This window comes from Monopterus albus, unplaced genomic scaffold (genome assembly GCF_001952655.1).
Source record: "Monopterus albus unplaced genomic scaffold, M_albus_1.0 scaffold63.1, whole genome shotgun sequence".
In the NCBI taxonomy this organism is placed as follows: domain Eukaryota; kingdom Metazoa; phylum Chordata; class Actinopteri; order Synbranchiformes; family Synbranchidae; genus Monopterus; species Monopterus albus.
The window spans coordinates 1,106,031-1,119,938 of NW_018127943.1; the positions used below are offsets into that span (position 1 = coordinate 1,106,031).

Genomic DNA, 13,908 nt, shown 5'->3' on the forward strand with positions numbered 1-13,908 from the left:
TTTCAGTGGATGATTTGTTGTGGCCACATTTTGAAATTCGTAGTTGATGGAACAAACATGTACTGTACATCTATAGGCAGTAAAAAGGGACCGGCCCAGCTAGAACTGAATCAGAGCTAGTGTTGTTGCACATTGTGAGTTCCAGGCAGCTAGTCAAATATAGTTTTACATAAAGTAAAACCAAGAGTGGGCAGTTGAACAGCAGATGAAACTTTTTAAAATATAAAATACAAGTCCATAATCTTAAGGTTTCTGGAAATCCTTTCAGGTAGTGGAGGCCATGGAAGCTGAGCTGAAGACGATGGAGAAGAATGTCCCGAAGATCAGAACGATCTTATCCTCCATGGAAAACTCTAACATCCCTCTGACGGAGCATGTCCACAACCGACAGGTGAAGCAGTGCACCTGTACAGTATGGTAACGCTTGTTTATCACATGAAGAACTAGTGTACTGAGGAACACTTACAGTAAAATCTTTACTGTATGGTTTGGTGGAGAGGTAACAGTTTTGTGGTGATTTAGTCACTGTCTGCCAATTCTCCATCAATTATCAGCAGTTTATACAATCTCTTTCAACCTAAAGGTCATCCTGGCCAATGTGCAGTTGATGCGAAGGACATTGGAGGATATGGAGAAATGCAGAACGGAGCTTCACCTGCCACAGGGAGCGGAGGAGAGCCCACTGATCTTCTCCCGAGCCAAACTGCTGCTGCAGTCGCTCACGGAACTTGAAAATCTCACCCAGCAACAAACCTCACGGCTGGAGGTACAACATGAGATATGAATGCCACTGCACATAGGAAAACACCAAGTCTTTTTTGAGAGTTGGTGGGTTAGACAACAATGCTTCCTGAGTGCTTACATTGACAGTTCATATTTAGCTGGTTCTGAATTCACTGTTAGCTACATGGACCTAAAGTCAAAGTAATTCAAACCAATTAAACACATGTGCTTTAATCATTTTTAAACTGACATTTTGTGGTACTCTTTTGGGGGGGGGGGAATAAAAATGACAGTGACCAGGATTCCCAGGCTCCAAATAAAATGAAACGATGATGGGGGTTCAATCCAGTTTCAGTTCAGTTGTATTTGTATAGCGCCAAATCACTATCATTATTATTATTATTATTATAGAGGCAAAAACCCAACTAATCATGGTAAATGAGTAGAAGCTGCTAATGAAGCTGTGAAGCACTTCCTCACTGATGTTGCTTGAGCATTACATTGGGAGTAGTGTTATATTACAGATAAGAGGAATAAAGAGTCATTAGAAATACATCCAATTGTTTTTCATTTAAATTAATTTAATCATATTATTCACCCTTATTACCAAAAGCAGGAGGATTTTGAGGCGTCTAATTCAGTGGAAGAAGAGGAGGAGGATGATGAGAGCTGTCATTCGTCGTCCTCTGACACACTAACATGCAGTGTTCCAGAGGTAAATCTGAAACATAGTGACAGCTCAGCAACATTTCTGGGTACCTCTTTCCTTTTGGTTTCATTCCAAAATGTCAAAAATCATTTGGTCCAAACCATCCAGATCCTCACAAATAGATACAGTTAAGACTTTTGAAATTACACATCTAAATGTTTAGGAATGAAACTCTTGGGCTTCTCTTTCTCATAATTTTCCTCTGTTATAATTCACGTATAAATTTCTTCCCTAAATGCTGCTTTTTCCTGTGGTGTGGAGGATTTTAGCATTAGTTTGTATTGTGATATGAGACTGTGTGAGACCGACTGGCTGTCCTGTTGCCTCTTGGATCCACTCTGGCACTGTCAGCAGCAGCTGCTTCTCTTCCCCTTTCACACTGTACACACAAACACAATGAGAATGTCGTGTATATGCAGGGTGTGTGTGTGTGTGAGTGTGTGTGTGTGTGTGTGTGCACAGTCACATGAATTCTGTTCATGGTATACATATATTAGGACCCAGAGGAGACGCTCGGTGCGTCAGATGTGCAAAGTGATGCTATTGCTGAGATTACACCACCTTCTGATGTTCAGGTAAATCATGTTTTAATTCTGGACCTGATATTTGTTTAATGTACGGTTTGTGCATTTAAAACATATTTTTGAAATGTAGCCTTCAAATATTTGCTGTTATGTTTTTGATATCCATGGATTTATTCATACGTTGTTAGATGGCGCACACTAACTAATAGTTATTTATAGTAAGTGGCATCAGCGTTATGAATTTTTCAGTGTCAGGATTTTTGGACACTGCTGTAATTATCAACTGAATATACTGGTGCCCACTCATTGGCTGTAAGATCTTTCTTTCAGGAACTGGAGAGTTTGTCTCATCACTTTTCTTCCAAAGTGGAAACAAGCTCGAAAGGGGCTGTGCTGCTATCTGTGAAGTCCTGGTTTGATAGCTGTGACTTTGGAGCTACAGCTGAATTTGTAACAATGGATTCCACAGCCGATGCTGCTGAAGCATCTGCGACAACCGAGTCACTCACCACCGCAGCCACGCCAGCAGCTGACGACGGGTTTACTGTTACTGATGTACTGGAACTCTGTGAATCACCAACAGATGAAAGTCTAGTCTCTGACCCTCATACAAAGTCCATTCAGGCAGCAGCTGCTGTGGAAGATACAGGGCTCACTCCTGCAAGTCCTGTTACTCCATTCACTGCCATAAGAGCATCGGTTAATTTCACAGAGGAGAGGGATGATCTGTCGTCGTCCACAGATCTGGTGAGCGCATGGGAAAGAAAAGTAATGCCATTTAAAACAAATTTCCTATTAAACAGTTATATCTAATGTGATGCTTCTGAGGTGACATTCAAATACAATTCTGTAGATACTGTAAGAACCTGTCTGTTTCCCTGGTTTCTCTTCAATGTCCAGGACACTCCCAGTGGTTTGAAGACACAAGGTGAAGTCAGCACCAGTCAGAGTAGTGTTGAAGAATCCAAAGCAGCGCTAGAGTCCAAAGTACCGGTCAGGTAAAAGGCAGAATGCCAGGTATAAGATATGACTTTTGTACATACAGTAGCATCCATTACACTCAAGCATATTGTATGTTCTGTTGGATTCCCAGCCCGACTAGACATGAAGATGGCAAGGAGCAGATAAGTCAACTTTATACCCAGCTCTCCCCAAAACGAACCACTTTGAAAAAGGTTGAGGAGTATCAAACCCTGATCAGCTCAGAAGATGGAGGGGCCCATGAAAAGGTGCATGCGTGTGTGTGTAAAGATGTGTGTAAAAGATGAATATACAAGGTAACTAGTAACATAAATGTAGTGGAGTAAAACCTGCAATCTTTCCCTCTGAAATGCACTGAAAAAGAACAAAGTAGCAAAATAAAAATACAAAGTATCTAAACTTATATTTTATTTAAAATTTTACTTTTGTGGTAGTTAAGAGAGTTACGTTCTACAGTCATTAAAAGTAGCTCCATCTCAACCAGCTATGGCATTAAAATGCTGCTTACATGTTGATGCTTCAGTAAAATAATCCAGTCATTGACAATAATATAAAACTGACAATGATAATGCTTCTTTACTTTTGCTTAAGTAAAATCTGAATGCAAGCCCTTTACTTGTAATGATGTATGTTTACATTGTGATATTACTGCTAGTGAAGCTTTTGAATATTTCGTTCATCACCTGAACCAACACAGTATCTCTGTCACACAGGAGCTCGCCTCCAACCTGCTGTGTTTTCTGGATGAACTTGATTTGGGACAGAGTGAGATCTCAAGTCTAAAAGATGCCCGTAGTCTAGAGGTAACCACTGTTACAGAGCCTTGTATGTGTGTGCATTTATGAATATTCTGGTGTTAAGTAACTAATTGACCTGGTGCATAAATAATGGCTCGGTTTTCCAAAGAAAATACCAAATAATACCCACTAAAACATGGCTCTGACTACAACCTCAGTAGAAAAGAATCCAGCAACCTCTACTAACTGCAGACTAGTATCGATATATGATTTTTTTTTTTTAAATCCGCTAGTAAACTTGATTGTAGTTGCACTGGAAACATTGAAACATGATAGACAGTCTGTTTCAAAAGTTAATCATACTCTCCTTAAACTCTGTGCTTCTCCTGTGTCTCCCAGCAGTGTGTGTTGGGCAGACATCTGAGAGAGAGTCCAGGGGAAAAGGCCAAGCTGCAGCAGGTTTCCCAGTCCTTGCTTCAGGGGCTGACTCGCCTGCTGGAACTGGGTGAAGAACGCATAAGAGAAATGCAGATGAACCAGGTTCACAACTGCAGCCAACATCAAGCCATCCTCTGTGGACACCAGGTATCTCCCTGTGCTTTCAGGAAGTTCTTCAACAGGCAGGAAAAGTCCAGATTTAACTTGGGCACTTTCCCAAGAGAAAGCTAAAAAGCTCTTGATTGTTTTCAAAGAGACAACAAAAATAACCACAAACAGCTAATGATTAGGCTTAACACAAAGACACTATTTAGGTCTAGTCTCAATCTTGCCTTTTGTCTCTCTTTCCTCATGGTGCTGTATTTATCAGACATACTTTGCAATGATTTCTGTCCTAAATCTCGTCTCTTGGTGATCCAGAAGCTCCTGCAGTTCCTCAGATCACAGTTGGCTTTTGTGCAGCATCTATTCCAATGTGAGCCAGAAGCACTCAGGTATCAAGAGGATGAGCGGGTACAGCTGGAAATCCGGGCCAAAGCACTGCAGCAACAGGCTGTGGAACAGGAAGCAGCTTCTCAAAGGAGGCTCCAGGTTTGTAGTGCACCGTTGCTGAAGGCCATAAGGCTTCATACATACACAAATGAGTTTTTCTTGTGGAATCCTTCAAAATGTTCTGTTTTGTTTGCCTGTGCTCACAAGTCAAGTGTTAAAGTAGATTTGTGGGTTTCTGTTTGGACCTGCTGCAGGAGTGGACCCACTGGGAGGATAATTGTGGTCGACTGGGCAGGGTGCTGGATGAGTTTGATGCCTTCATCATCAGTGGGGAACCAGAGGGAGAAGATGATGAGGACTTTGTAGTACAGCACAGACTAGATGCCTGCCAGGTAGCCCATGTTGTCTGATCACACTTTCCCTTCCTACTCCTCTCACTGCCTCTCTCAGCTAGAGGGCTCCTGGCTTTATCTTGATTCCGTGTGCACATTCATTATCTCGCAGACTTTCCTTACTTTTAATAAGAAATTGAGAGGACCGTTTTGTGAACTGCTGTAAATTCCCTTTTTATTACTTCAGTCTCTACTTTGCTCATAATTCTTTTGGTAATATAACCCTCCATGAATCTCAACAGCCCTCACTGCTGTATGTATAATATGTTTAGTTTACTTTGTAGTTTCATCTGAAAATTTGACTTTTTTCTTCCTTGTCTTTTTTGTTAATTTGCTTCTTTTCTTAACTTTTTTAATTTTTTTAACATTTTATGAATGTCATCCTCTGTCATTTTTATGTGACATGTTACATTTCAGGGACACGTTTCTGTATAGTACATTACATTTGGTCCATGCTGTCTCTTCAAATGTTAGTGGGGGAGCTGATTGTCCAAACAGTCTCATAGATTTGATGTAATCTCAACAAAAGCCCTGCTGATTCCCCTTTTCACTCAGCAAACATTGGTCCAGCTGGATGAGAGCAGAGCTGCTTTAGGGCTGCTCCTGGATCAGAGGAATGTGCTGCGGATGTATCCAGCATTTGCTGCCTCAGTCAGTCAGACAGGAGGCGCTCTGGAGCTGCGATGGAGGGCTGCCTACAGTCGGACAGAGCAGGAGATTCAGCGCTGCAGAGACATCCAGGACAGCCGGGCCAGGTGGGACAGTAGCAAAAATACCAACTTCAGTTAAAAAACAAAAACTGTGTACACTTGAAGACTTTATTTCTTTGTTATTAAGAAAAAAACACATGAATTCTGTTCATGGATACAAAATAAAACTCTTATGCCAAAGTTTCTTTCCACTCCAGAGCTACTAAAGAGTGATAAAAGGAATTTGGGCATTTAGGGCTAAATGGTATTTTACCATGCCCCTTGTCCTGCAGTGTGTCTTGTCTTATGGGTTGTGCAACATGAAGACACACAGTATGACCAGGACAATTCTGTAAAAGAGATTGTTAATCTCGGTAAAGTTTTCCTGGTATAATGATTCATATTGATTAGTAGGATTCTTTTTTTTTAGGTTTTTATTGTTTTTTGTTTTCCTCTAGGAGAAGTATTGAAGCTGCAGTGTGAAGTATTAAATGGGAGCTTTGACAATATTTTAAAATGAATTTGGCAGCTTCATTGACTAAATATTGAGCTAAAAAGTAAAAATTCAAATCCATCAACAGCATAAAATCTCAAAAGGTGAATATACAGTATAAGGACATACATCAGACAATCCCATTTGGTGAATATTTTTTGAGATTTTAAGTGAAACAGATTTTTCCCACATGAAAATGGAAGCAGTGGATGAAATCTTAAATCATCTCCAGGTAATGCTAGTCTCATAATGAGGTGTCAATCTATAACGGTTTTTAATACATTTATATCTGGAGTACAGCCATGACATGAGAACAAATAAAACACCTGCCACTAATCTGCAGCCCTGGTTATCAGTGCTGGACTCATACCTCAGTGGTTAGCTCACTCTGTAGGAAGGAGCAGTCATGTTCTGCCCCACTGGCTGAGCAATCTGTTTTTCTCGTCCTCCCCACAGATTCCAGACAAACTTTGCCTCGGTCAGTAAATGGTTGGTTGGTGCCAACAAACATTTGAAGTCTTTGTCAGATCTGGCAGACACCTGTGACCTGAACCAGGAGTGTCTTCATAGCCGTCTGATACAGCTGCTGGTAAGACTCTTCTGTCTGTCCTTCACATTCCCATATTTCATGCACTGACTGACTGAAGCATTTCACTTGAAAAAACACATCCCAAATGAAAAGGTCAGTCTGATGTTTTGAATCTCTGGCATTATCTACCAGCATTGTGTATATCTAGGGGATTTTTCCTTATCTGACTCAATCCACTGTACAGATTTTAACATCCTTTGAGGCAGATTTGTGATTTAGTTTTTTTTAATTGAATTATAAATAAAGTTTTACTTGACGGCTGTGTGCATTCAACTGAACAGCAATCTCTTTCGTGGTTTTATTCTGGGTTTAAATGCAGTTACGCTTTAACCTCTTTGTTACTCTATTATTGTTTGTGTGTGTGTGAATCATTGATGCATTTTAATAGTTGTGACCAACAATGGAGCTCAGATCAACTGGGTATACTAAATACTTTTAGTTAGATCAAATCAAGATTCAAGAGTTTTTTTTATTTGCCATTTATGCATAAACAGTCTAGGCATATAGGAATTCTTATGCAGGGCTCTCTTGGAGTCAAGTAAAGAATTAAAAGCCAGAAAAAGAACACCTAGTCTAAAAAATAAAGTTACATAAGGATAACATGGTATAAAAACATGAATGCAAAAATAAGATAATAGATAAGATGGTGAATTTCAAATATTGGACATAGTATTTTACGTAGTGGAATTGGATATGGTATTTCACTTAGTAAGGTAATAAGGGGTTATTGCAGATGTTTTTCACATTCAGTTCATTGTTGGTTTTTGTGGTAACTGTTGACAATAAGTCAAATACAATACAAATACCATATCTAAGTTTAATCAACAAATAATTCACATAAGTGTACAACAACAACACAAATATCTCTGTTGTATATATTTTAATATTGTTTTTTTATTTATTTTTATTCCACTTTGACCTGGTGTTTTTTCTTTTTGTTTTACATCTTTGTGAAACACATTGTAACTTGTTGTAAACTATAGCACCTCCTATCATTATGTGAGATTAATATAGGTGGAAGATGTACAAACAAATCAACTACGCAGTATTTCACATACAGTTCTGCTCATAATTTTAGTTTGTACAATAATATTCCATAACATTATCATAAAAATAATAATCTGCTGCTTAACTGCGACTGATGACACAACTCTGATAGCCTGGGCGCCTGTCATTAGCTTTAACTTTTATTTCTTCCTCATTGTTTCGCCTCATTGTGACATTGTCTGAGTGGTTTGCCTCTAACCCTGTCCCCCAGGACTTCTGCATGGAGGTGGAAGCCATGTCGGTGCAGAGGGCATCTGTTTCCAGGACAGTCACTCGGTTGATCCAGCTGAGGGAAGATCATTGTCTCGGGCTGAGAGCTCAGCTCGCCCAGCTGGATGTCAGCTGGAGCCAGCTAACCTCTGACCTGTCTACGATACAAGACCAGTTGCAGCAGGTACAGTTTGCAAAGAGTTTTTATCCTCTGCTGAAAAACCCCCTACTAAATACAGATTAACTGCATTGTACTGATAAGATAAATGTTATACTGTGGTATTGTTTAAGTAAATGATGGTATTGTGGTGGTTCTGTTTTTCCATATTTCAAACCACATGTGTCAAAACCTGAAACTCCTTTCCAATCCTCCAGTGAATTAAAATGTAATGGTACAAGTCCCATGGAAGTGCTGGTGGATTTCAAAAATAATTAGGCATTTAGAAACCCCCTCTGGCAAAGGGAGTGAAAACTTAAACCCTGTTGAAATCAGTTTTGGTGTGTTTAAGGATAGGGAGGACTTGCAAAGGAGGAGGAGGACACTTAATTTTTCCTCAACATTTATCACCAACGAATGGAACCAGATATTCTGCCTCATAATAATTAAATTAGCGTTGCCAGGTTTGTCTCTCAAAAAGTTCACGTCAATGTCTTACACTTTGGCAGTCACCTCAGGAAAGGATGAAAAAAATCTTATCTACTAAAGAAATATTTAACAGTTATGACGGCAGATTGATGTTTACTGTGAGACTACTCAGCTGGATGAATGATTCTAATAATGAAAAAAGTATTCATGTGAAGCTGGACTCATTGTCTCTCTGTCTCGTCTGTTAGCAGCTGCTGGCAGCATGGCCACCAGTGCAGTTGTTGTCTGACCTGGAAGACTGGCTGAAGATGTTGGAGGGTCGGCTGAGCCAGGAGAAAGAAACGGTCCTTAAGGCCAAAGATGCTGCTCAGGTCATTGAAGCCCTGCAGCACTACCAGGTACTCCTACATGTATCTCTGCGTTTATTTTTGTGCATCTCTTTCTCCTAATTTCTATTTCAACTCAAACACCAGTTTTCATATGGTTTATTTGAATGACTTTAAAAAAAGTTGCTTGAATTTAATTTATCATCTAAAAACATCTGCTCCTTCTCTTTGTAGTCAAGACATGACGTATCTTCACCTAAGATTCATACAGTGAACATTGTTTGCGAACAAAGGTATTCTGCTACAGCCAGTTTTCAACCTATGGTCCGTGGCCCCCTGGTGGTCCCCATAGACATTGCAGGTGGTCCCTGATCCTGTGTTCAATAACGTAGTTTCACTGTAGGATTTTGTTTAATACTCATTTCCACGTATTACTTGCCTGTGAATCATTAAATTCATACAAATATATAAAATTTAGACAAACTAAGGCAATTTTTAGGATTAAAATAACGTCCATCCAGTGTTGCCACTGGTTACTTCTTAGTCAGAATGGTGCTCTCTCTTTAGCTGAAAATCCCTGTTCTGTATAATTAGATTACAGCGCAATTACAGACATCTGAATGTTTCTTCCTTTTTTACTGGGAATATTTTGTAGAATTTAGACAGTGTTTCTATAAATATAAATAAAAACTTGGGCAGTGATAAGAAAAACTTGCAAGTACAGTATATACTCATCTTTATCTTACTTTTCATACTATACAAGCTTAGAAGAAAATCATAATTTTTCTCTTTTGGCTGTTGATATATAGAAAGTTCATTTATATTAATGATTTCTTCATATGTAATATTTTGTTTCAGGAGTTAAAGGCAGGTGTGGATAGTGGGCAGCTCCTTCTGGATTTCCTGTGCCAGCATGGGCCTCAGGCAGGGGCAGCAAATGACCAGGCTCTCCAGTCTGAACGTACAATGTTTGCAGAGACACTTGGTTCCCTCAGACTCCAGTGGCTGCACCTCCAGTGGGAGCTAGGGAAACAGGTCAGTTGTCCAGCTACAGTGCCAGTACAAATCTCAAATGGAATGAAATGACCTAGCTGTCCTACGCTTTATTTTCTGGTCTGGTAATCTTATTAAAATTAGTTTGAGATATTGATGGATTTGTGTTTGACGTTTGGGCAATGCTAACCAGCTAAAATGTCAAGTGTGTAAAAATTTGTCATGTTGATCTAACAAAGGAAGCAGTACAGAGTAGCTGCTTGGATCCGGGCCTGAATGTGTTTCCATGCAAGTTAAAGACTCCAAAGAATATGTTCTTCTGTTGTGCTGTCAAGAAACACATGTTGTCTCAGCACAAATACTGGCTGATGGTTTGTCCTGTTACTGGAAACAATTAATCAAACCATAAACATAATTTCGTCTAAGCCAACAACAGTGAAGACATATTTTTAACTCTCCAAATAGACTAAAAACAAATGCAGTTTTCCCAAGTCTGTTATATTTATGAATGAATGAGACACTGTTTGTTTGGCTTTGGCCCCTCAGGTTCATGAAGCCGAGCAGATACATCACACTTGTGCAGACAGAGAGAGGCGGTTGCAGCAGCTTCATGGTTGGATAGTGCAGCAGAAAAAGCAGCTGAATCAGTGGAAACAATCCACCAGTCAAACTCTTGTTCAAAAGGCTCTGCTGGACTGGGAGGTACAGTAACAGGACGCAAACAGGTGTACAGCACTTCTGTTTGTCTCCTGCTGTCATCCAATCTCAGATTGCTCTGTTTGTCTCCAGGCTGTCGTGGGCAGAGCGAGGGAAGTGGCAGAAGCTTTGCAGGAGCTGAAAGCCACACGAGTGCATGCTGAAAAAGAAGAGGCACAGCCCTGTGATATCGCCTTTTCTAACCAGGCAGAGAGTATTAGCCATGCTTGTGAGGACCTTGGTCAGCAGGTAAAAAATAAATCTGACACAGCAATCAGAGATGTGGAAAAATCAGTGTCAGGTGAAAGTGTGGTAAAGCACAAGCTGATACTGTGAGTCGTAAGCTGTAAAAGCATTGGTGAGCAGATGGTGTGTCACATACTGGCCTCGAAACACCGCCCAAAGCAGATTGTCTGCTTATGATAATGTAAAGTTTACAGGTCAGATAATATGTCAAACATGTATGTGATGATTGGTCAGCTCGTTGTGGAGCTCTGCTCTCAAATGGCTCAAAAACAGATTAATGCTGCTGTAAGCTTAACTAGCTTTAAGTGGTAAATAAGTGACTGATATTATATGAAATTTGAAAAAATTAGACCTTTAACGGGTAAATCATTTCTGCATTTTATTTCATAGCTGTAGTGGGGATGCACAGAGAGCAGAGAGAGATGACTTGGCCCCCTCTCTGGCTGCCCTTAAGTCTTATCTTAGGAACCATTTTTATACACTAGCATTCAAACCAGCCCAATAGTTTGACCCTTGTTGATCTTTCTATCATGGTCCTGTGTTTTTAATATTTTATTATCTTACTAAGTGGTGTCATTTATTGTACCCTGATATGTACAGCACCTCTATCAGCTGTCATTTTTAGGTGTGCTTTATAAATAAATTAACTTGCTACAAAGGTCATCTGACCAGGAATCAAACTGTGTACAGTTATCTTTTATGCTCATTAGGCTACTAGGCGTCCTCCTGTCGTACCTATCAAGTCAAAAAAGTACAGTCAGATGTGTAGCTGTTTCATTTATGAGAACAGGATGTATTCAACAGAAAATTAGCAAATGTTTGCATATAGTTTCAAAAATAAACCTTAATTGCAACAACACAGTTAAAATATCAATAGTAAAGCATTACAGTGTTACAAATCCTCATCTAGTTCACTTTCTGGTAATTTATAGATGGAAGTTCTGAGACCAACCCTGCAACAGACTGTTGCAGAGTGGAGTTGTTTTGACCAAGATCTGAGGGAGGTTACTCTGCTCACCACCAGGGTGCGCTGTGCTCTGCAGCATCAGCAAGCTCCTCTGTTGTCACTGAAGCAGGCAGAGGAATACATGAACCTGCTGCAGGTGAGCAAAAGCATCTTGTACATGTACGCATAAAGTCTTTAGAGTTATAAGGGGTAGTTGTATTTTTTCATAATGACCATCACATTCATCCAAGTAAATGTTGCAGCTTCAATGCCCTCAGCAGGCTGGTTCAAAATCTAAAAGGCCTGGGGGCTTTTAAGCTGCAATTTATAAATGCCAGAAAGAAGCGCTTACTTTGAAACAGCCAGCTGTTAAAAGCCCCTCCATCTAGTTTGACAGATTCAGTCAAATGTGTGGGCGTTCATAGATGTCAGGTCCTCAGTTCTTTCCAGTTAAAGTAAATGGACCTCTTAAGCATGAAAGATCGTTTTATTTTTGGGCAGCAACTCCAGGAGAAGGCTGGAAAAGGAGGAGATCTTTGGACAGGTGTGGAAAAATCCTACCAGAGTCTTGTGAAGACTCTTCATCATGGAGTAGTACAGGCACTAGATGAACAAGTGGAAGGAGAGCGAAAATGGTCAGTAGACAATGTACAAACACACGTGATCAGTAAATCCTATTCAGACATAAAAGAAAGAATCATCATCATCAATCATTATTATAATTATTGACATTTTTACATCACATTTATTGTTGCCAGGTTACTTCTTGTTCAGAATGGTGGTCCCTGGGTCACAATTAGTTGAACACCCCAGATGTAAATTAAATAATGTAATACAGCTTAATCAGGTGATTGTAGCCTTACCGAATGCAAATAAACAGTATAGTGTTAGAAAGTACTAATGTACTGTGGCCGTGTCAGGTGGAAGGACGTGGTGTGGGAGCTAAAGGAAGAGCATGTGAAGACTGGGGAGACACTTTCCCTCTGGCAGGAGTACAGTCTGCTCTCTGATCACTGCTCCCTTCACTTGCAAAACCTGTGGCATCAGTGGGAGGAGCTGCTGAGTTCTTCATCTTCACCTGAACGGGACACACAGGCCTTGGTTTACTCAGTCAAGGTGAGTTCCAGGGAGCTTTTAGCAGAAACTGCACTACACTGTGAGTATTCAAAATCCAGATTTCACACTGGCTTGATTTGGAAATGCAGTGATGTTTAACAGAAATCAGCTCCCTCAGTCTTAACCGGTGTTTGCATCTGAGTGTTTTGGAATTAAAATGATCATGATGTAATAAACAAGACTTCCATAAATAGAGCACTGGTACTTTAATTAAAGTACCTTTTTTGACTGTTTTAGACCTAGTTGGAGTCTCATTGTTATCTCTGAGATTTTCTATATGATTATTAAATTTAAGATATAATTCACTTGGTCTTCAGATTTCTTGGTTGACTCATCCTGTTGCTGGTGCTCGTTCAGAGAGCCTGTGCATCGCATTCACAGTTTAATGAAATGTTTTCCCCAATGACTGCTTTTCTGGACATAGCATGTTCTCACGGGTTCCAGTGCTGTATTATAGAATACTAGTCTATCCATTAGCCATACCACTGATCTTGTCACGGGGGCACTGGAGCCGATCCCAGCTGACACTGGGTGAGATGTGAGGCACACTCTGCACAGGTTCATTTGCAGAAAATAAAATTTTTGTTTCTGAAGAGAGGGGGAAAAACATATACAATGTTACAGTCATTGATGAAGTAAGCCAAAAATATGTTGGAAATGCAGGAAGTACTGTCTAACTAATGTCAATTAAAGGAGTCATCCTTTAATTGACATTAGTTAGACAATATTGAAACCAATGTTGCTTACAGAATCAACTGTAAATAACCTTAAATTCTCCAGTGCAGTCCTTATCTTCTCTTTCCTCTGTTTAACTGGTTCTTTTTTTCCCCTCATACTCTTTAACACCAGAAGTTGCAGGATGCTGCTGAGGGCTTGAAAAGCATTGTGGACGATGCTCTGGCAGCATCTAAGCGTCTTATGGAACGGCTAGAACCATCAGCTACAAATTTAGTCCAGTCAGAGATCAGCCTGCTG

The 13,908-nt window shown here is 40.0% G+C and overlaps 1 protein-coding gene across 1 annotated transcript in view; it reads left to right on the top strand.

Annotated features, from left to right (window-relative positions):
- The window catches only part of LOC109962288 (nesprin-1-like), a 53,264-nt gene that overhangs the window by 39,137 nt on the left and 219 nt on the right, over positions 1-13,908 (top strand). The window contains exons 57-78 of the mRNA XM_020603868.1: positions 269-391; positions 584-766; positions 1,337-1,438; positions 1,930-2,007; positions 2,287-2,703; positions 2,857-2,954; positions 3,050-3,185; positions 3,651-3,740; positions 4,074-4,259; positions 4,533-4,703; positions 4,859-4,996; positions 5,552-5,751; positions 6,635-6,767; positions 8,026-8,208; positions 8,859-9,008; positions 9,795-9,971; positions 10,476-10,631; positions 10,719-10,874; positions 11,804-11,974; positions 12,319-12,452; positions 12,738-12,933; positions 13,783-13,904. Coding sequence (XP_020459524.1) covers positions 269-391; positions 584-766; positions 1,337-1,438; positions 1,930-2,007; positions 2,287-2,703; positions 2,857-2,954; positions 3,050-3,185; positions 3,651-3,740; positions 4,074-4,259; positions 4,533-4,703; positions 4,859-4,996; positions 5,552-5,751; positions 6,635-6,767; positions 8,026-8,208; positions 8,859-9,008; positions 9,795-9,971; positions 10,476-10,631; positions 10,719-10,874; positions 11,804-11,974; positions 12,319-12,452; positions 12,738-12,933; positions 13,783-13,904 — 3,500 coding nt within the window. The remainder of the gene's footprint in view (positions 1-268; positions 392-583; positions 767-1,336; positions 1,439-1,929; positions 2,008-2,286; positions 2,704-2,856; positions 2,955-3,049; positions 3,186-3,650; positions 3,741-4,073; positions 4,260-4,532; positions 4,704-4,858; positions 4,997-5,551; positions 5,752-6,634; positions 6,768-8,025; positions 8,209-8,858; positions 9,009-9,794; positions 9,972-10,475; positions 10,632-10,718; positions 10,875-11,803; positions 11,975-12,318; positions 12,453-12,737; positions 12,934-13,782; positions 13,905-13,908) is intronic.